At 37.9% G+C, this 22,703-nt stretch overlaps 1 protein-coding gene across 1 annotated transcript; it reads left to right on the forward strand.

Annotated features, from left to right (window-relative positions):
- The first annotated feature begins 20 nt into the window (after positions 1-20).
- Positions 21-22,632, forward strand: rcc1l (RCC1 like). The gene is made up of 12 exons (XM_079814828.1): positions 21-237; positions 579-875; positions 9,652-9,781; positions 10,176-10,304; positions 13,095-13,161; positions 13,512-13,563; positions 15,545-15,629; positions 15,807-15,988; positions 16,168-16,255; positions 20,303-20,476; positions 20,621-20,706; positions 21,030-22,632. Exons 2-12 carry the CDS (start codon positions 591-593, stop codon positions 21,105-21,107), a joined length of 1,356 nt encoding a protein of 451 aa, XP_079670954.1. The 5' UTR covers positions 21-237; positions 579-590; the 3' UTR covers positions 21,108-22,632.
- The last annotated feature ends 71 nt before the right edge of the window (positions 22,633-22,703 follow it).

Below are 22,703 nucleotides of genomic sequence, written 5' to 3' on the forward strand. Positions count from 1 at the left end.
AGCTTGTATGTACGTCCTGCGTCACACGTCACGGTGCACGCGGAGACTGTCATGGCCGCCTCCATAGAAAACATGTCAGAGCAACATAAAACACAGAGTGGAGAGTATTACCGTGTATATTTCATTTCGCTACTTGCATATGTACTGATATTCGCATGTGTGGATCATATTATGCGATAAGAAGCATTTGAAACGACTTGACAAATATATTATAGAGGATTTTCCAATCATTGAGTGGTGAGTAACTGTAACTGTTTCACCTCCAAACAAAATGGAGTACAAAAATACTCTGGTATGATATGCTAATACAGTGTTGATATATATCATAGTAGTGACACTTATGTGCCATGGTATTTACTAGACACACCAAGGTACCTCCAAAAAAATACCATGGTGCCATGTCCAGGTAATCATATTTATGGTAATTACATGCTTTTCTAAGGTACTTGCCATGGTACATATCCAAACAAATTATACCATGGAACTTTTTGTTAGTGTTTGATCATTTTCTTCATTTGCCTAATATTCAGTATTGGTATTAAGTATATCAGAATTTATTTTGTATTTATTTTATGCAGGTGACTGTCATAATGGCTTTAGTCAACATTCGCTCCGGTGGCCGTCATGGCTTTCATCTGTGTCTCCGTGCGTATGCCACACGACCCATTGGCACCCCAAGGAAGCGGGAGCAGCAAGATGACACACCCGTGTTCCAGTATGTGGGTCAACACAGGAAGCCCCAAGAGAAGGTGTTTGTGTGGGGCTTCAGTTTCACTGGAGCTTTAGGGATCCCAAGCTTTGTAGTGCCGGACAGTGGCAGGAAGAAGCCCAGGAAGTACCAGCTCACACCGTACCGCCTGGATACTGAACAGAAGGTTAGCTTTAAAGGTTTAGTTCACCCAAAAATGACAATTCTGTCATTAATTACTCACATAATACTTTTGTTCATCTTTGGGACACAAATGAAGATATTTTTGATGAAATTTGAGAGCTTTCTATCCCTCCATTGACAGCTTGTCAACTACCACTTTGACGCCTCAAAAAGGAGATTGTAAAACTAATCCATATGAGTTGAGAGGATGAATATGAATTTATTTTCTGACGAGACATGATTACTTTATATGACGACGTGCTGCGTAACACGAGAATGGACTTCATTGGTTCTTGCAGAAGCTCAAACATGTTGCCTAACACGAGAATGAAACGCATTGGTTCTTACTGAAGCTCAAACATGCTGCATAACAAGATAATTAAACACATTGGTTCTTGTGAAAGCTCAAACGTGCTGTGTAACACAAGAATGAACCTCATTGGTTCTTGCGAAGGCTCTAACGTGCTGTGTAACACAAGAATGAACCTCATTGGTTCTTGCGAAGGCTCTAACGTGCTGTGTAACACAAGAATGAACCTCATTGGTTCTTGCGAAGGCTCTAACGTGCTGTGTAACACAAGAATGAACCTCATTGGTTCTTGCGAAGGCTCTAACGTGCTGTGTAACACAAGAATGAACCTCATTGGTTCGCGCATGTCAGGCAAACATGCTTGAGCTTCTGTTTACCACAACTGATGTGTGAGTTGATGAATGTTTATGTGAATGAAAGCTTAAAATTCAATCTGTTCATCATATAAAGCGACCGTGTCTCTTCAGAAAATTTGGACTAAACCTCTCAATTCATATGGATTAGTTTGACAATCTCTTAATGAACTTTATGAAGCGTCAAAGTGGTAGTTGTGTAGCTGTCAATGGAGGGACAGAAGAGCATCAAAAAAGATCTTCATTTGTGTTCCGAAAATTAACGAAAGTCTTGCCGGTTTGGAACGACATGAGGTTGAGTAATTAATGACAATTTTCATTTTTGGGTGAACTATCCCTTTAACAAAAATTGTCTAAATGTTCTATTATTTACGCTAATGTTCAAAGGTTTGGGGTTGTTTTTGTTATTTATTTAAATAAGTCTCTTATGCTTAACAAAGCTGCTTTTATTTAATCAAAAAGTCAGTGTTATTGTGAAATATTACTTATGTTACTGAATATTAGTTTTTTGCAATTGCTATGACAATTTTTACAATACTTTTAACGAATTTCCTAAACCTAAAGCACCAACAACACACAATTGGCAAAAAGGTTAATTTCATGCTCAAAATCACACATTGTAAACTAAACTCCAACACTAATTTTCAAAAAACAATAATAGACTAGCACAATATACTGTCTACCAAAACACTGCAAACATGTCTCAAAATCTAATATTTTTTCTAAACACTAACATATGTTCTCGTCCAACAGGAACATTTAGTCAATCATGGCACAATGTCATAAAAACCCTAACATCAGATGGAATTACAGGTCAGGTATGCCCTTATAAAATAGACAGTATATTGTATTGATCATAGATTGTTTTGCACTGCAGTTTCTTTTGAAGCCTCTCTACATTTTTGTTTTGTTTTCTTTTGCTGCAGAAATTAAAAAAAAAAAACCCATGTCAGGGTGCGTTATAGAATGTACGGTTAATGAAAAAACGAAGACAGAGACAGAATTGCTGCATTAAAGGTCCTGTTCTTCGTGATCCCATTGTTCAAACTTTAGTTAGTGTGTAATGTTGCTGCTAGAGCATAAATAATACCTGTAAAATGATAAAGCTCAAAGTTCAATGCCAAGCGAGATATTTTATTTAACAGAAGTTCCCTTTCAAAGCCTACAGCGAACGGCTGGTTAGAACTACATCCTGGTATTTCCTGCTTTAATTACGTCAGTAGAGCAGTAGAACAGACTAACCTCCGCCCACAAGAAAACGCGAAAAAAGGGGGCGTGGTCTTGTTGCTGTCCCACGTGGAGAAGAAGAGGACGTCGCGTGGAGAAAAGGAAGTGCTGCGTTTCAGTGTGTTTGTCGCCATGTCGTCGAGACGCTGTTATTTTCATCCCGGAGTCAAATCACATTTGTTTGGCTTTCCCAGGGACGCTGTAGAGATTATTAAGCGCGTATATATCTCCCGTTAAGAGGCGTGACCTTTCCACGTGCGCTAAGCTGCTGTCGAATCACAACACAGGACCGTGCTACGTTCGCTAAGCTGCTGTCAAATCGCAACACGGGAACCGCTGACACAATCAGAACTCGTTACGTGTTTCTGAAGGAGGGACTTCATAGAATAAAGGAAGTCTTCAGTCGTTTGTAGGACAGTGAAAACAGCGGTGTACAGATAAGTAAATTGTGTTTAAAATACAGTTTTTTTTACACGCGAAACATGAACACATGTTATATTGCACACTGTAAACACAATCAAAGCTTCAAAAAAACACGAAGAACGGGACCTTTAAAGACTTTATTTGCAAATGGATATTACTGCAAGATAACAAAAATATGCAATATAGCTGCCATTTATTATGTGAAAATACAATAGTATCCGAGGGACATTTGGTCCTGTGGATGATGGTCAAAAACCTTCCATCTCCAGGATGAGAAACTCCTCAATGGGGTTGTGGAAAGGGGAGTAAGGACATGATCCTAGTATGGGCGTCAAACCATGCTGTGACTGCACGGGAATGGTGGAATGTCACATTGTCCAGTGTGATCACATATATTGGCAAGTTGTCTCTCACCTGTCCCCTTTCTACCTCTGGCACCAGTCTTTCGTGCAGGTCTTCTAAAAACAGGAGCATGCGGTCGGTGTGGTAGGGGCCTCTCACACGTTTATGCAGGAGTGCACCACTGTTGGAGATTGCGGCGCACATGGTGATGTTGGCTCCTTTCTGGCCCGGCACGGGAACTCGCCCTTTTGATAATTGTTTCTTCTGCGCCGACGCACTTTCGCCAAGTTAAAGCCAGCCTCGTCAATGTAGATCATTTCACGAGGGACTTGATTGGCCTCCAACTCCATGACTTTCTGAAAGTAATCAGACACAGTGTAGGTAAATGCTTTGCTGTATATCTACTGTATGTCCTAATGTACTCCAAGTTTATAGAGTTGTTTACTGCAAAACACACTATGTATAGTACAGTAATGACTGTATTGCATAACCTTACCTGGATGTAGGGCTGAACGATTAATTGCATTTGCGATAATATCGCGATATGATAAAACACGATTTCCTAACCGCAAAGGCTGCGATTACAGTCTGGTCACGTGACACGCGAGAGTAAAGTCTGCAGAAGAAGCAACTTGGCACGTTACACATACCTGGCCTAAAAGGGGAAAAACTGTTTGTGTTTGATCTATCTAATATTGTGTTGTTCATACTATAGGCTACAATAGAGGTGGGAGAAAAGATTCTTCTCCAATGATTCTGGATTGATTCTGAGCTTAGATTTTAACTGCAGGTGCGTGGTGGCGCTGCGTGTGTTTTAGAAACACCCGTATTCTGATTGCTTCCATTATCTCTCTCTTTCTCACACATACACACACACACACACACACACACACACACACACACACACACAATCACACACGAACCATAAAATAATATTTCATAACTTCCGGAACGGTTGACGGCACGAATCGCAATGACATTCGCAGGCTTCTTTGCACAGGAAATGCGCTGTGAGAAACTTAGCTTTGATGTCACGCTTACAGAGTGTGTTCTCGCCCGCCGGTATTTTCCTTACAAACGCTCAACGAAGGCTTCATTCATGTCGTTAGGAATGCAGTGTGCTATATTAAAAAAATAAGTAACTCACTGACAGAAGGTTTTCCATTTCAAATGCTCACGCGGCGCTTTGTGAAGAGTGCTCGCGGGCACGTGTCTATGTGAGTCTCAAAATGCTTTTATGACGCAAAATTAATGTAAACACCGTCAGTAATGTCTTAATGAATTAATCAGACAGGGCAAAAACATCTTATATTTCAAAAGAGATCTGTGCATTAGTGTGAATGCAGGTCTCCCGCTGTCTATGATGATGTCATGATTAATAATCAAACAACAGTAAAGCTGAGAAAGAGAAAAATCACTCACAGTTCAGACACTCTTAAATACTGAAAGCACTCTTTGTTCATTGCTTGTAATATGTTTTTTGTTCCTCTTTATGATTTATTAGCTTATGTTTTGCAGCTATATTAGTTTATATATTTAAAATTATTAGCATGCAATTGTTTTAATTAAAATGTTATAATGTCCTAGTTATTTTAAAAAGCTTATAATTACATATATCATAATAAAAAACATTTTAAGTTTTTAATAAATTAATAAGATTAATTAATAAGGAAAAAGTTCAAGAATTGTTTTGGAATCGGATCGTGACTCCCAGAATCGGATCGTGAGGTACCAATTAAAGATTTCCACCATTACTATTCAATGATGTATTGTTGAATAATACAGAAGATAAAGAGTTTAAAAAATAATCGCATATTAAATCGCAATCGTAATATTGGTAAAAAAAAAAAAAAATCGCAATTAGATTTTTTTCCAAAATCGTTCAGCCCTACCGGAGTTCTTTGATGCGCTCACCTTTCCTTTCAAAAGGAACTTTGTATAGTTGTTTCATTCGGACTGTGTTTAGCTAGAGTCCGAGAAATGGATGTTATGCTGATTGCTGCAATGTTCCAAAAGACAAGGTTGTCCTCTACAAATCTGGACTGAATGTCCTTCAGTTTTATTTCATTGTCAGCGATCACCATGTTGACAAGTTCCTGTTCTTAATTCAGGAGCTTTCCTCTGCCCCCTTAGGGAGGTAGACGTTGAATCCTTAGAGCAGTGGTCTCCAACATGGTGCCCGCGGGCACCTGGTAGCCCGCGTGGAGTCTCTGGGTCGCCCGCAAGCACGTTCTATAAATAGCCTGAATTGTAATCTTTTTTTTTTTTTTTTTTTTTTTTTTTTATGATAATGGCATAAAATGAGAAAATAACTATTGGTGACATTTCATATACCATTAAAACATAATAAAATAATTCAATAATTTAAAATATTTTGAATCTGCACGTACGTTGCCATAGGCAACATTACTTTGTGCAAAAACAAAAAACAAAAAAACCGTCACTTCTGCTAATTGAGTTGGTCGCGGGCAGACGGTATACATACTCTACATGAGATAAATTGAACTATAAAAAAGAAAAAAAGATTAATTATGGCTGATGATGCAAGTCATGCAAAAAAGAAAAAGACTTATTATTTCAATGAGGAATGGGAGACAGAATTCCTCTTCACAGGGCCGGCCCGTGGCATAGGCGGAATAGGCAAATGCTAGGGGCGCCACTCATCCTTAGGGGCGCCAAAATGTATTACCGATATTTTATTAATATTCATTTGAAATATTACCAAATAAAGCTCAAAAAAGCGTCCCCCGCCTCTTCCCAGTCCGCCGCATCAATCTCCCCCCGCCGAGCTACTTGAAGTGCGTCAGAAATATAACGTGCAATCAGTTTAACGTTAGGGGAATTTGTTGTGTCGCGCCGCCTTTCGCCGCATCCAAAGCAGACAGGATTGCTTTTATTTTTTAGGGTGCTTGGCCGCTCGCGCCAGGTGTAGACTCAGTGAAAGTTGCCTGATCATATTATGACGGATGGCCGAATTGTAGTGTCAAAAAAGACAGAAGCCCTCTGATGATGGGAAGATAAGGAATACACTGCTCTTCTTACTTAGTATTTGTGTCTTGTTTCTAGTCTAAATATATACAAATTCTTAAATCAAGATGCATTTACTAGATAAGTTAAATGACATAAGATATGTTTTCTTGAAAATAAAATCAAAATGAAGTGAGTTTTTGCTTATAACAAGCAAAATGATCTGCCAATGGGGTGAGAAAAATAATCTTGTTCCTGATTGAAATCTTGTTTCTTTCCCAAACAGAAATAAGATTATTTTTCTCACCCCATTGGCAGATAATTTTGCTTGTTTTAAGCAAAAAACTCACTTCATTTTGATTTTTTCCCCCCAGAAAATAAGAAAAAATATCTAATGTCATTTTACTTATCTAGTAAAGGCATCTTGATTTAAGCATTTTTAGATTTTATACTGGAAACAAGAAATAAATACTAAATAAGAGCAGCATTTTTTGCAGTGTAAAGACCGAAGTAAAGTGATGTAGGCTAATGAATGAACAGTGTATCTATAATTGCATAGTGGTAAAATACTAATGTTCGCTAATTTAATTCGTTATTTTTACCTTATGCAAGCAGCTGTTCTGGGTTCTCCAGAGGCCACACAGCCAGTGTGATTTTGTAAAAAAAAAAAAAAATTTTTTTTTATATATATATATAAATATTAAACGCATGTAATATCACTTTTTTTAATAGCTTAATGTTTTTACTCTGCAGTTGTGCAGTTTTAAGGGGATATATAGCAATTTGAAAATGTATTTGCCAAAATTAGTAATGATATTTATATACAGGTTCATTTAAAATAGTCAAGTCAAGTCAACTTTATTTATACAGCGCTTTTAACAATGTAGATTGTTTCAAAGCAGCTTTACAGTGTTAAACAGGAAAATAATGCAACATAATTTTATTCAGCTGTATAGCCATTCTGGAAAAAACGCTGATGTCATCAGTTCATTTCAATTATCATACAGTGACAGTGTGGGCTTTAGATCAATAATTCGATCAGTAATTTAGTTTAAATGGTTAATTTAGTTTATTATTTAGATTTATTTCGATGTTTAGTTGAAAAATTTAGTGTCCCCAACTGAGCACGCCAAGCCAGAGGCAACAGAATAACAAAATAGCAACATTTTAGGTAAAATTCACATTAAATATCTAAATTTCACAGTTTAATTCCTGGTGAAAACATGAATGCTCATAGTCAAGTGTAAGATTGCTGCCATCTACTGGAAAACAAACACTTTTGCTAGTTCTCAATGAATAGTTTGTGCATGAATGCTAGATGCTATTACTCTTGCTCTTTGTGTTTAGGCTGTAATGTGGCGTAGGTGCTATTTTTGTATAGTTTAACTATCATCAGCCTTTAAAAAATCAAATAATAATAATAATATCATGAACATAATGATGGGGTAGAATGGACTGGACATCATATAAAACAACAACAATAAAAATAAAACATCAATGCATTACAAAAATAAAACTGTACGAGTGTTTCCACAACTTAGACTGATAACGTGTAGTGCTAAACCTTGATACAAGGGGCACCAAATAAAATCTTGCCTAGGGCAGCAAATTGGTCAGGGCCGGCCCTGTGTGTGTGTGTGTGAGTGTGTGTGTGTGCGTGTGTGTGTCTGTGCCTATATTAAACAAGTAGCCCTCAAGACTTTTTTATCCCTTCAGGGAGCCCTCGCTCACAAAAAGGTTGGAGACCCCTGCCTTAGAGGGACAAAGTACAGTTACATAGAGACCAGAGGCACACAGTCACTGTAATACATGGTAAAATGATTTACACTTTGCAGTAGGAGAAGCAATATCCTACCTGTTGGTTTCTTTAAAAATCTGAACAATTGATGCCACCGTGTCCCGGCTGAGATTTGGTTGAACTCTCTGTATGATAGCCCGTGGTTTATGACATGGTCTGTTATAGTAGCTCTTACAGTATTTCATCAGTTACCGTAGCTCTGGCCCTTATTTGAGCGCCGCCCACCACGCATTCTAACTCCTCTCTCTCGCCCTCACTTCTCTCCCTTGCCTCACTCCTCTCCCTTGCCCTTGCTCCTTGTTCCCTTTCCACACAAGATCAGCCCAAAGAGGTCCTCTTTTATACCATATGGCAGGGGTGGCGAACTCCGGTCTTGGAGAACCTCAGTCCTGCAGAGTTCAGCTCCAACCCTGATAAAACTCACCTGCCTATAGCTTCCTAGTAACCCTTCAGACCTTAATAAACTTGTTCAGGTGTGTTTGATTAGGGTTGAAGCAGAACTCTGCAGGACTGAGGCTCTCCAGGACCGGAGTTCGCCACCCCTGCCATATGGTCATGTTATTGAAAGAACCTCAACACCTGAGTGTGTTTCCTAGATGGGAATCAGCTGTGATAACTTCGATCAGCTGTTTCTCAGTAACAGTGGAATAAAATACAGGGGATATATTTGTGTTTCAATGCACAATATAAACAGCTATCTACCTTGACTTTAGCCTATAAGTTTAGGTTTAGAACATGGTGTTATCTGTTCTGACATATAGTGTTAAAGCATTGGTCAATTTGGAAGTAAAAATCCATTGTTTTGGTCTTGGTTGAGCTTGTGTGTAAAAGAAGTCAAGAATTTTAAATTTGTGTTAACTAATATGCATTTTGTGTAAAAGCAACAGTAAATGTGTTAATTGTATAGCCTACACAGACAGATGTTGTGCTGACTGTGTTAAGAGTTTAGGAAATTTGTTAAAAAGTATTGAAAAAATTGTCATAGCGATTGTAAAAAAAACTGTAATTTATTTTTCTATAATAATGTATTTTAAAATGTAATTTATTCTGTGATGGCAAAGCTGAATTTCAGAATTATTACTCCTTACTCTTCAGAAATCATTCTAATATGATGATTTAGTGCTCCAAGAAACATTTATTTTTATTATCATCAATGTAGAATTTTTGTTCAGGATTCTTTGACGAATAGAACGTTTAAAAGAGCAGCATTTATTTGAAATAGAAATCCTTTGTAGCATTAGAAATCTCTTTGCTGTCACCTTTGATCCATTTAATGTGTCCTTGCTAAATAAAAGTATTAATTTCTTTCAAAAAACAAATCTTTTGAATGCTAGTGTATGTTGTGTGTGTTTTTTGGTAGATTTCCTCAGCAGCCTGTGGATATGGCTTCACCTTACTCGCCTGTAATACTAGAGATCTGACCAAACTGTGGGGCATGGGCCTTAACAAAGATTCCCAGCTGGGCTTTCAACGTACTCAACACGACCGAAGTAAGAAACCCTACAATCCCATTGCATTCCTGTTAGTAACTCATATGCTTTTTGGTAAAAACAACCCTAACAAGCAAGTTCCAGTTATACCAGAAGGTTCAAAATTTACTGTATATCACAGGGAACTTCAAAAAATACTGTAGTGCCACTGTACGTTTTATTAGGGAAGTAGGTTTGTTACGTTAAAAAGTGTTTTTTTAGTTCTGGTCTGAGGGGTAGTGAAAGTGTTCATCAGCACTTCCTACTGAACATGGGAAGATTCTTTTTCTGGCTGATGTTGATGTTCCTCTATGATGGAAAGAGTTGCCAACCTTCACTCAATCTGCAACGTTCAAGAAACAAACCTTTTCCTTGAGCACTTTTCGAAATCAACTGCTTTGTCTTGTGTTTGTAGATAAAGGTTATGACTATGTCCTGGAGCCGTCTCCAGTGTCTCTCCCGCTGCTGAACCCCCAGGAGACACGAGTGCTGCAGGTCTCATGTGGACGTGCTCATTCCCTGGTGCTCACAGACTCCGAGGGAGGTGAGCAAATGTTAGCTGTTTCCATCCAAAGTTGCGAATTTAAAGGCACAATATGTAAGATATTTGGATTAAAATATCCAAAAATCACTAGAACCAGTTATATATTTTGTTGACTTGTGTACTTAAATTATCCTAAATGTTTCCAAGAATGTTTAAATCCAGAGAAATAAGCGGGAATTTAAAAATTTTAACCAGGACACGGACCGTGTCCGTGCGTCGCCTATCAATAAACATCATACCTGTGTTACCCTCGATTTCCGGTTTTATTTTGTAGTAACCATGGATACACCAAAGGCGCTTAATATGTGTTTTATTAGATTGGTGAGCAACTGTTTGAATACATTCATCGACAGAAAACGAATCATTGTTATATAGCTCAACACAGTTAGTCGTACTGTTTAAATCTCGTTTTCATGATTTACCGCGAGTGCCATGTTTTACCATGCCTAATATCGATCTAGCTTACTACAGTGTGCAACAAGTGTCTCATAGTAGCCGCCGAGTGAACGCACAGAGTAGCATTATAACATAACTTTCGACACATTGAAATAATGTATATAATATGATAAAACAGTGCTGCGCACTCATGACCGGAGGAAGCGGAAGCGTTCGTCTGCGCCATAATAAAAGCTCCGAAATCCAGGCGTCATCAAGCTAAGCCGTTGTTTTTAATAAGCGACATCTAGCGGTGAAAAATTACATACTGTGGCTTTAACTTGTGTGCAAAATTAGAATATTGCATAAAACGTTTGTGAATAAAGCACCATTTGTATCCCATGAGTTCAAGAGAACAAAAGTTGCCGCAATCGGGGAAGCCATTGTGGCTCTTTTTTTCCTACACCATAATTGACTTGCGCCTCATATCGTGCCGACAAAACAATAAACGCTGTCATGTTATCTGCGTTTAGAGGCGAATGCCTGGTGCTTGGGAATGCAGTTGTGTGAGACACTTCTGGGAGGTCATTATACCCATTCATTCTGATGACAGACTTTGGCTCAGGCATTTCAGTATGACCAAACCAACATTTGAGATGCTGTGCAATGAAATTAGTTTACTGGTTAGTCAAGATATCCAATCATTGAGGCAAAGTCACCTGAGTGTCGTACACTCCTGGGCAAAAAAAATTGCCTATTCCCAAAATGGATAAACACAAAGCTTTTAATTGTCTTGACCACAAATGATTGGTCAGGAAATTTGTGGTAATACTTCACAATAAGGTTTCTTTAGTCAACATGCTATTAACTAACAATGAACTAAACATTTGTTACAGTATTTATTAATCTTTGTTAATGTTAGTTAATAAAAATACAGCCGTTCATTGTTTGTTCATGTTAGTTCACAGTGCATTGACTAATGTTAACAAACACAACTTTGGATTTTAATAATCTATTAGTTAATGTTGAAATTAATATTAATTAAATTAATAAATTATGTAGAATTATTGTTCATTCTTAATTCAGGTTAAAGGCGCAATATGTAATATTTGTGGATTAAAATATCCACAAAACACTAGTGTTATTTTAAACGGTGTTATTTTGTTGACTTGTGTACTTACATTATCCCTGATGTTTCCAAGAATTTTTAAATCCAGTGAAATTAGCCTTTTTTTAACCAGGACACGGACCTTGTCTGTGCGTCTCCTATCAGTGACGTAATACCTGCCTTACCCTCGATTTTCGGTAGAAACCATGGATACACCAAAGGCGCTTTACTGTATTTTATGTTTTATTAGACAAGGGAACAACTGTTTGGATGCATTTATACACAGAAAAATAATAAATGTACAGTACTACAGCATTATCTCCATCATACAATGTTTTAAAATGAATTGCATGCCATTTAGCAACATAAGCAATCCAGGATTTATTAATATATTCTAATATCGATCTATTTTACTGCAGTGTGCAACAAGTGTCTCATAGCAGCTGTGGAACGAACGCAAAGTAACATTATAGCATAATTTTCAACACACTCAAATGTATCTAATATGATAACCCCACATCTGCTTGACCGGAAGAAGCGGAAGCGGTGACTGTGGCATAATAAAATCTCCGCTGCTGCCGCCGTGTGTCACACTCGTCTCTCATTAGCAATCGATTGGAGAAGTAGTAGAAGAAGATGAGTGTAAACGATCTTTTCAGGGGTTTTAAAAAGAATTTAAGGATACACGGAGTACTTACCAACACGATCATAATTTTTGAAAGAAATAGTAAAGTTGAATGCATATACGAACAAGTTCTCCGTTTAGGATTAGAACAAATTCAACCCAAGCGCTCTTTGGCGACGTGAATGGTTATATTACTGTTGATCATCTGTCCATCATTGTATAAAGCCCGCCTTACAATTTAATTGATCCGAACAGCTCTTGCCCCACAACGGATCAAGTCTAGACCGAATTTCCCGAACTCAAATGTTGTGGGCGGAGCTAAGTTTGGCTGTCATCCAGGCTAGACACTTGGTGTTCCATCCGGCATTTTTTAGTGCAATATCCCCAAATACCCATAAAAATAGGTGGAAGGAAACAGCTGTATGTTTTGTCAAATACAATATCTGAGATTTAGCGTGAAGATTTATTGTCATTTATGGAGCATTTTTTTTGTGTGTGTTTTTTGGGGTTTTCACTCAAGTAGTAAAGTTAGAGTTGCAGTTGTTCAGATATTATATACAGTAGAAAAAAATCCTGTCCAAGCATTTAAACTGCAATAGATTTCTATTTCAAATAAAATTGAATCATTGTGCTGTAGTGTGATAAGTCCTTCATGTCTCTCGTTCTCTGTCTCTCTTATTAGTTTTCAGCATGGGTAATAATGCTTACGGGCAGTGTGGGAGGAAGATTGTGGAGGATGAAGTGTACAGGTTTGTCCTTCAGCAACATATGTCCAGTATTCTGCACCAAAGGACTCTACTTCACATTATGAACAAGTGCTTTCCCCGTATCCCAGTAGCCTTGAATTATCCACTGTGTATAACTTTGATATGCTTCGTTTTCTGATTTGCTTAGATTATTCAGTATGACGGAGAATTGGGTTTATCATCAGGCAAATTATCAACTCAAATACGATATATATATACTCTTGTTGCCTTTGTTAATAACCATTATGAGAACATGGGTTAGGCTGCATTTTTTTTTTCTCTCTCTTCCTGAATACCTTTTTTTAAGAATGGATTTCTGTCTAATGGCTGTCCTTTTCCTCTATTCCCTGCAGTGGCAGTCATCTTGTTCACAAGATTGAGGGTTTTGACAGTCGAGTCACCCAGGTATGTGATGATGACACTTTACTTTATTAGCATGATATGTTGTTGATTATTCATATGTGATGGTACATACAATATCAACATTGAAATCATCTGATGCATAATATATTTAATAACAATTTTAGTAGTGATAATAGTTCCTGTTATTCTACTTGAGTTAACATTTATACTCACATTTTCTTCTTTTGTTGGAAATACACCATTATAACAATTTTTTAAAGCAAAATATGATTTATTTTTATTTTCTTTTAAATCTGGGCTGAGATATGACCTGGAACTGTCTTTGGCCCTGTTCACACCTGCATTAAGATGCGTTTTGGTCGATTGGGTGGATCAAAAGTAGACGATGGAGACCTGTTTACTCCTGGTGTTTTAATCCGTCTCTTTTGTCCACTTTCAACCACTTCTGTCCTGATTTCTTTGAGGGGAGGGTCTATGGGCAGGTAAATGTATGGGCTTTTCTGCTCTGACAGCCGCAAGACCACGCGAACGCTGTGAGTGTGTGTGTGTGTTAGAAATCAGGAATGGTGAGAGAACATTGTGCTAGTTGGTATGTTATTCCTCTTTAGAGCCCTGCATTTCTGCCCGAGCCCGACGGGCCCCGACTTTTTTACGCCCCTAGGGCCGGGCTTCAGGCCAATTTTCCCGTCATACCTCAAACGCGGGCCGGGTTTCGGGCCTTTTTAGGCTTCTCCTTCATTTGATATTTTAGACATTCAATAATTAAAAGAAACAATGAGATGTGCTGCGCTGGTGGAAACAACATGAGACCATGATATCGCGAGTCCGCAACTGTCAAGACCGGCTCTCACAGTGTTTAGAGGACGGCACTATGCAACACGCATCGCCGCCAATGAGTAAAGCAAGCCAACACGCAAACGGCCACAAGTGAAACTGAAAATAAGCTAAGTCTGAGATGCTCAAAAACACAACCATCTTCATTAAAACTAATGAGACTAAAGGCTCTTACCAGTGTTTAGGTGGCTCGTTCTCATAATGCGGTCTTTGATGTTGAAATGAGCTGATGAATAAAATGCTCATATCGGTTGCTTTCGTTGACATGAACTCTGTTAAATGTGCATATAGCGCGGGAATTGAAGATCGGATTTATATTAATTTAGCTGAGAGGTAGGTAAGACAACCAGCATGTTTTTTTTATTTTTATTATTTGTTTAGATTGTGTAGCCCGTTTCGTTAGCGCGCCGTTGCGATCTGCCTGCCTCATCTTGTCAAAAATGCCTTTTTACTGTGATGGTGGTGATAGTAGGCTAAACGTTTAAACAATGCTTTAAGTGTTTTATATGGATTTTATAAGCAAGACAAGTCAAGTGTTGATTTGAGAGGCTAAAGCGTTGGGTTAACTCACTGTCGACCGTTGGCTGCTTGGTCGTCACTTTAAAGAACAAAAACTTTAATTTAACAAGCAACAAAATGCTTCAAACATTTGTCTAAATTAACTTAATATAGAAACAAAACGAAATATAACTACTTTGACATAAAAAAAAACGGAACTATTTTAATGGCTGCAACTAATGTGTAATAGGGAGGATAAAAAAAAAACATGGGCTCCAGTCGGACTCGGGCTGATAATTTTGATGAGCTGTCAGACACGGGCCGGGCTAGGGCCTCAGCGTCTCGGGCCAGGGCCGGGCTTGGGCCTAGTTTTGAGGGCCTAGCCGTGCAGGGCTCTATTCCTCTTCAAACCAAACTTGGGTCTTCAGCCAACAAAGTTGAAATCCTGTCTGTCTAGCGCGCTTCACTTAATGTTTACGTATTAGGTCAGTAGGTGGAGAGTAGGCGTCTTTTGTGCCTGTTTGAACACATTCGACCACATGAGCGTTTACACTACGTTTCAGACCCCGTTTACACCAGTTTTTAGCGTTGTGCACTTGTGATTTGATCGACCAAACCGCATATTAATACTAGGTGTAAACAAGGCCTTTGTGAGATTCACTCCAACTGTCCTGCTCCTCTCGTCCTGTAGGTGGCTTGTGGCCAGGATCACAGTTTGTTTCTAACAGAAACAGAAACAGTGTACGCCTGTGGGTGGGGGGCAGATGGACAAACAGGTTTGTTTCCCCATCTGTCTGTCATTATCTCTGTCTATCTCTTTTCTTTCCCATTCCATTATATAACCTGCCTAAAGGCGTTTTCTAAAAAAATGTATCCAGACAACACTAGGTGACTCATGGCTGAGAACATGTGATCATTCTCTCACAATTAATGGCTCCGAAATGTATTTTAAGGTCTGGGCCATCACAACAAGGCCTCCTGTCCAGTGCCTGTCGGAGGAGATCTGGCCGGGGTCAAAGTTCAGCAGGTGGCCACATATGGTGACTGTAGTTTGGCTGTGTCCACAGATGGGCAGGTTTTTGGTTGGGGAAACTCTGAGTACCTGCAGCTGGCCTCTGTCACTGAGGCCACACAGGTAAAGAGGTCAACACACAGCAGACAAATACCTGAAATGATTGAAGTGATTTTCACTGTCATAGAATTAGCCTGAAATATCACAATTATAATGAGATTCATGTACATAAAATATGTAAAAAGGTCAATGTGTGTAACAATACCAGGCTGTGCAGCTCATTTGTAAAGTGTGCTTTTCAGATTAGCTCGCCACGGCTGCTGCCCCTGAGGGGTGTGGGTCGAGTAAGACAGGCGGCATGCGGAGGAACACAGGTGGCTGTACTCAACGGTAAGATTGCGGTCTTTGTGAGGCAAAACATCCTAGAGTTTGCATGAAAAATTCATTACACTTGCAAAAAAAAAAATGACCAGAAGTACCATTGTGTTCTCTGAAGTACACTATAAATTGTACATGAATATGTCAATTATTTAGTACCATATAGTGTTAATTTTGTCAGCAATTTTTTATTTATTTAGTCTCAGTCCTGTGTCAAATTTACTTTTTTGTTTGTATCATATGTAGTCAACCTTGTTCTGTTTTTGTTTAGTCAAGTTGCAGACAGGGCTTAAATAAAGCCAGGATTAGGCCTTAGTTCAATTAGGGCATTTAAGTAGCTTTTATAAACTTGCCTTAGAAAAAAACATCACTGGTGTGCATCTTGAGACAAAACAATGGCACTGACATATTTTAAGATGTTGCTGCAAGTTGCTTTCAGTTAAAGGGATAGTTCACCCAAAAATGAAAATTTGATGTTTATCTGCTTGCCCCCAGGGCATCCAAGATATAGGTGATTGTTTCTTCAGTAGAACACAAATTAAGATTTTTAACTCCAACCATTGCAGTCTGTCAGTCGTATAATGCATGTGAATGGTAACAAAATCTATGAGAGGAAAAAAACATGCACAGACTTATCCATATTGAACCCTGTGGCTCGTGACAACACATTGATGTCTTAAGACACGAAACGATCGGTTGGTGCGAGAAACCGAACAGTATTTATATCATTTTTTACCTCTAATACACCACTATGTCCAACAGCCTTCAGCGTGTAAACTACGCCAGAACGTGTACATTGACCTCACTCACCGGAAGTGATCGCGCGCTCAAGGCTGTTGGACTAGAGGTAGTGGTGTATTAGAGGTAAAAAATGATATAAATACTGTTCGGTTTCTCGCACAAACCGGTCATTTGTCTGTGCATGGTTTCCCCTTAAGACAGCTCAAACATGCATTTTAGTCTGAGACTAGGCTTAAGCCATTTCATTAGAATTATTGCACTTTTACAAATGTCAACCCATATGCATGGTTTATTTGACCTCATCTAGTTTCCTGTTTTATTATAGGCTATTTATCATATAGGCCTACTGGTTAAAACAAGAAACTTCTCTCAAAAATTAACCTAGTAATCCAATAATTCCAAATGACATTCCTGTTTTTCTGTTAAAACAACAGCAAAAAAGACTTGCATTGTCACACAGACAAGTGCATTTAATCAGCAACCACCATCACAAATATAGTTGAGAGATCCATGTGCTATCAGAGTTTCTCTGAAACCCTCCACCTCCCTAGATTTGTACGTGAGTTATGTAAGTTTATTCATACAGCAGCAGCATATCTTACATGCTCACAGCAGCGTGTCTGTGTATCTAATGGCAGGTAGAAGTCCATACTTGCTCTGCAGCAACAACGCAGCAGATCTAGTCCACCAAGACTAGGGCGTCCCCCTAAACATTAATCGACTAAACTTTTATTAGTCAACAGCGGATCCTTGTGCTAATTAAAGTATGTCGGGCAGGAAATATAAATGTTTGCCTTTCATCCATCGACCTCAAATATGGCTTATCATTTGAAACATGCAAGTAATAGCAACTATACTTGGCTGCTCGCTCTAACATTAACCTAGATAAATGTGTGCCATTATTAGACACGTGTTTGTGTGGAGTCTGGATGCTGAAGTATTAACTGGCGCTATTGTGCATTTTTTCCATTTCCATTTTTTGGAAACCGCTTAAAATACTAAGTCGTTTTTGTTCATACAAATAAGAGTAATGCATCATTTGAAACTATTATTTGTGTAAACTAAAAATAACAACAAAACGTTGTGCTTTTGTAAAGTAAAGAAAACAAGACACACTTTCTGCCATTTCGGTCTCTGTGAACTGTAGCACGTCACAAAAATGAACCAAAACTCGGCGTCAAGTCACCTTTATTCCTGTAGCGCTTTTCACAACACGGATTGCTTCAAAGCAGCTTTACAGTGATGATAGGAAATGAATTTAGTTTTAGATGAAAAGCTAAAACAAGTTTTTGATTGATTAATTTCTGTTGTAAAAACTGAATGTACTCAAAATGTACAAATGCATGTAAAAAAAATATATTGCACAAAATGAAAACAATAAATGTAAATAGTATTATTATAAGTGTGAATCAAAAAATTAAAAGTGCATACAAAAAACAAGCATGATTTCATCTCTTAAATGCCTTAGTTTGTTTTGGTCATAATTTAGACTTTTTAAAAATCTAATTTCAGCTTTTTATCTCATAATTAGGACTTCTAATCATAATCCAACATTTAGAATTTTTAAAGTCCTAATTTCAACTGTTCATCTCACTATGACTTAGCATGTCGTACTTCCGACTTTTTATCTCACTATTATGACTTTTAAAATCATATTTTTGACTTTTTATCTAATAATGAGGACATTTAAAATCATATTTTAAACATTTTATCTCTTAATTATGACTTTATGATCATTTAAATGAGCTGATCAGTAATATGGTTGAATATTTTGTGTCCCCAACTGAGCAAGCCAAAGCCAAAGGCGACAGGTGACGGTGAAAAGAAACCAAAACTCCCTCAGGTGACATAAAGGAGAAAAAAAAATGTTTCTTTTTGTGAGGCAAGTAGCGTATGCTACTTAAATATATCTATAGAAAGCTTGAGGGCATATTTTAAAATTATAACCTTATATAACCAACTCACAAGAATGAGGAAGAACATTTTAAAAGGTCTACAAATAATATATCCATTACATTTACGAGCACTAGAGTCTGAACAAATGACACGTCAGTTTAACGCAGAAAGAATAGTTACTTTGTCAATTGTTCTTTGAATTTTCAGTCTACATCACTGTCTTCAGTGTATCAGAATAATTCCTCATGTCATCATTGTGTTCATGATCAGACGTACGGCTGTATAAGTGTCCTTATTTGCACATGACGTGATTAAATATGTGCACATGTTGGTTCATGTTAAGAGCACTAGAGGATATGAAATATATCCATAAACACTTGAAACGTGCTTGCTCCGGTCTGTATCTGATCTACATGATCCGCGTTGCGAGCGTTGTTAAACTCATTCCACGCAGAAACCGCTCTCATCTTGATACAGCGCAGTGAATGGGTTAAGAGTTCATTCTCACGAATAAATGAAGAGAAGCGCTCAGAACCGGCTGATGTAGAATCGTGCCAGCAGCCAATCACACACTCCGAAAGCACGCTTCTATGTGACGTGATGTTGCTTCGAACAAAATTGCTCAGAAAAATGCAAAACAATTTCCACTTGTTGATCATTTATGAGTGCTTCTAGTGTTTTCAGTGATGTGCAGCCTGTACATATCTGTTCATATCTACAAAAATGTGTTTTGGGGTTTCATGACCCTTTAAGAACAAACGTACAGATCTATGCAGGTGAGGAAGGTGGATGTTTTCAGCAGGGACCTGGTAATACAATATTATATATATTGATATGAGGGTCATGACACTGATTCATGTCAGGTTTTGCCTTGTCATAGAGACAAGGTTTCCTCGAACAGGGGATTGTTAGTTGATCTAAATATAATCATTTATTTATTTAATTTAAAATAAAAACAATCAATATTCTGAATTATTCTAATACTCTATAATCAATATTAGAAAAACCATTTTACAGTCTAAAACGTTTGGGAATCCCAGCTCTAAATTCTCAGAAAGTATTCATGTTAAAATAAATAACTAAAATATTGTTTTTGACAATCAATGTTGTGACAGCATTATCATATTGCAACACTTTTGTTTTCTCTCACACCTAATATTACAACCTGACACCATCATTAAACCACCATGGTATTTTTGTGAATCTACTTCTGTGCTTTACCAAAAACCCTATGTATGAACTGATCTGAATATTTGATTTGCATATTTTAAGGACATCACTTTCATAATTTATAATGCTCAATATGTTTTAATGTCTGAATGCACAATTGTACCTGCCATACAACTATTGTGGAAAAGCACAAATTGATGTCGCTTTGTAGTTTTGGCTTGTGTAATGAATGAACTGACTCAATCTCTGTAGAGGAAGGAGAGGTGTTTGTCTGGGGTTTCGGAATTCTGGGAAAAGGCCCAAAACTTTCAGAGTCTGCTGTCCCAGAAAGAGTGCCAGCCACATTTTTTGGGAAGTCAGAGTTCAACCCCAGTGTGAAGGTCTCGTCCATCCGCTGTGGACTCAATCACTTTGCAGCCGTCACAGGTAAAAACATTATCTTTGCTCTCATACAGGATACTAACACACATTCTCCTGATAACCATGTTGGTGTTAAATCCAGCTTGTTTCCTGGCCAACATCCATGTAAATAGAGGGCTGAGTGATTTGCTACGTGAATATTGTTTTCAGATCGAGGTGAACTGTTTGTTTGGGGTAAGAATGTGAGAGGATGTCTCGGCATTGGGAAACATGATGACCAGTATTTTCCATGGAGGGTAAGAAACCAACAATGCAGCATTTTATCTTTTAACATGGAAGAGTGAGGATTTCAGAGCTTATTTGGTTTGGCAAACTAGGGCTAGCCAATTTTTTGTTTTGTCCAAATTAATTCATTATTCAAATTAATCACAGCTAACCACACATATATATTTTGTGAGAAAAGCCCCCAAATGAATAGTACACGCAGCATTATTGTCATTGAATAGACAACAAAAAAAAAGTCTACTTTTAATGAATGTTAAATTGACAACACTATACCCTGTAGTAGATGTTAGATGAAATCCGTTTTCTTTATCCTAATGTTTGTCATTGGCTTTAGGTAACAGTGCCAGGCCACGTGAAGGATGTTGCCTGTGGTGTTGACCACATGGTGGCGCTGGTCAAATCCATCATTTGAGACTGTCTTTGGTAGATCTTCTCTTGCACATCTGGGTGACTTCAGCGAACACCATCAGCATGCTAGGTTTCATTATGTCTCCATAAACGTTGGACTTGTTAAGGGCCCTCACCGAGGAGTCGTCATGTCATCCTGCATCAAGCAAGCCAAGGGTGTGTTTAAGGTAACATTGAAACGTGACACCTCCTCTGCTGTTTACAGTGTGGACCTCAAAAACAGATGCGAGTCTGACTCATAAATAACTCAAGAACTCTTGTGTTGGCCACTTGAGGTTTCCTCGAAATGTTTTATTTCGTCATCACCTGAGGTGGATATTATGTTCAAACTAAAACCAGTGCTGTTTCTGGATCTGCTTTTCTTGTTAAAAACATTGAATTGTCAGCAGGCAATTGAATCAAATGGGGTCTGAAAACTATAATTTAAATGTACCTTTTATGTAGCCTTCTTTAAAGCAGGCTAAAGCAGAAGTTATTGGTGAAATGATGTTTTGAATATGCGGAATTGATTGGATGGTTGGGGTTTGCTATTGGTGGATCTCATGTGAGTGACCGGGTTGTCCCACCCTTGCACCAGAAATTTTTTCTATAAATCTTTTAAAAACTGAATTCAAAAGTTAGACATCACTGTGGCTTGCTAGTTTTACTTTAAATATTATGCTCTAAATATTTCATTAGCTAGTTATTGCTCATTTAATGCACTAGGTATCATTGTTTCTAGGCCTGGAAAAGCATTTTAAAATTCCATGATATGTACAGGTTCTGTGACCGCAAGTGGTCGCAAAAATGTATTTGTAAAATGAAAGTTTAACAAAAAGCTACTTTTAAAGACCCCCTGTGGTGAAAATCAAGTTTTTAAATGTTGTTTATATGTCTATGTGGTGTTTTTTAATGTGCTTTAAGACAAATCATGTGCAAATTCATCACTCAACACCATTGCAGCGTATTTTATCCTTAAAACTAGTGAACCAGTCTCAAAAACATGGTTTGAAATCGCCCCAGTTCTCTACGTCACAAATATGCTGTAACAAATCGACTTGTAGACAAACTTGTGTAATTCGCTGGTTCAAACATATAGTGGATCTCTGAGCTGGAGGTGGGAGCAAATTTGCATATTAATGGTGCCGCATATACTAAATTAAGCAAGGGTGTAGAGTTACATTCAAGCTATTTTAAAGCATTAAATGTTCACAGGAAATAACATTAACATTTTGGTCACCTGAAAGGGATAGGTCACCCAAAAATGAAAAACTTTTACTCACCCTCAAATTGTTCCAAACCCATATGAATTTATTTCTTCTGCTGAACACAAACGATGATATTTTGAAGTATGTTTGTAACCAAACATTTGATGGGACCCAATTGACTTCCATAGTATTTTTTTCCTCCATACCCAATATTTTTTCCAATATGGTTACTCATATTTTTCATATACAGGTTTGGAACAATTTGAGGGTGAGTAAATGATTTTCATTTTTGGGTGAACTATCCCTTTAAGCCACTTCAGGAAGAAGAAATACATACTTTTTTTAAAGTTATATTAAAAATCCTCTATCCTTCAGAATCATGTACATTTTATTTGTACCAAACTGCATTGATA

Source organism: Gobio gobio (genome assembly GCF_949357685.1).
Source record: "Gobio gobio genome assembly, chromosome: 4".
In the NCBI taxonomy this organism is placed as follows: domain Eukaryota; kingdom Metazoa; phylum Chordata; class Actinopteri; order Cypriniformes; family Gobionidae; genus Gobio; species Gobio gobio.

Coding starts and splice junctions, on each gene's coding strand:
- rcc1l (XM_079814828.1), top strand. CDS start 591: ATGGCTTTAGTCAACATTCGCTCCGGTGGCCGTCATGGCTTTCATCTG. Junction 876..9,651: donor GCCTGGATACTGAACAGAAG/GTTAGCTTTAAA, acceptor GTTTTTTGGTAG/ATTTCCTCAGCAGCCTGTGG. Junction 13,564..15,544: donor TTGACAGTCGAGTCACCCAG/GTATGTGATGAT, acceptor CTCGTCCTGTAG/GTGGCTTGTGGCCAGGATCA.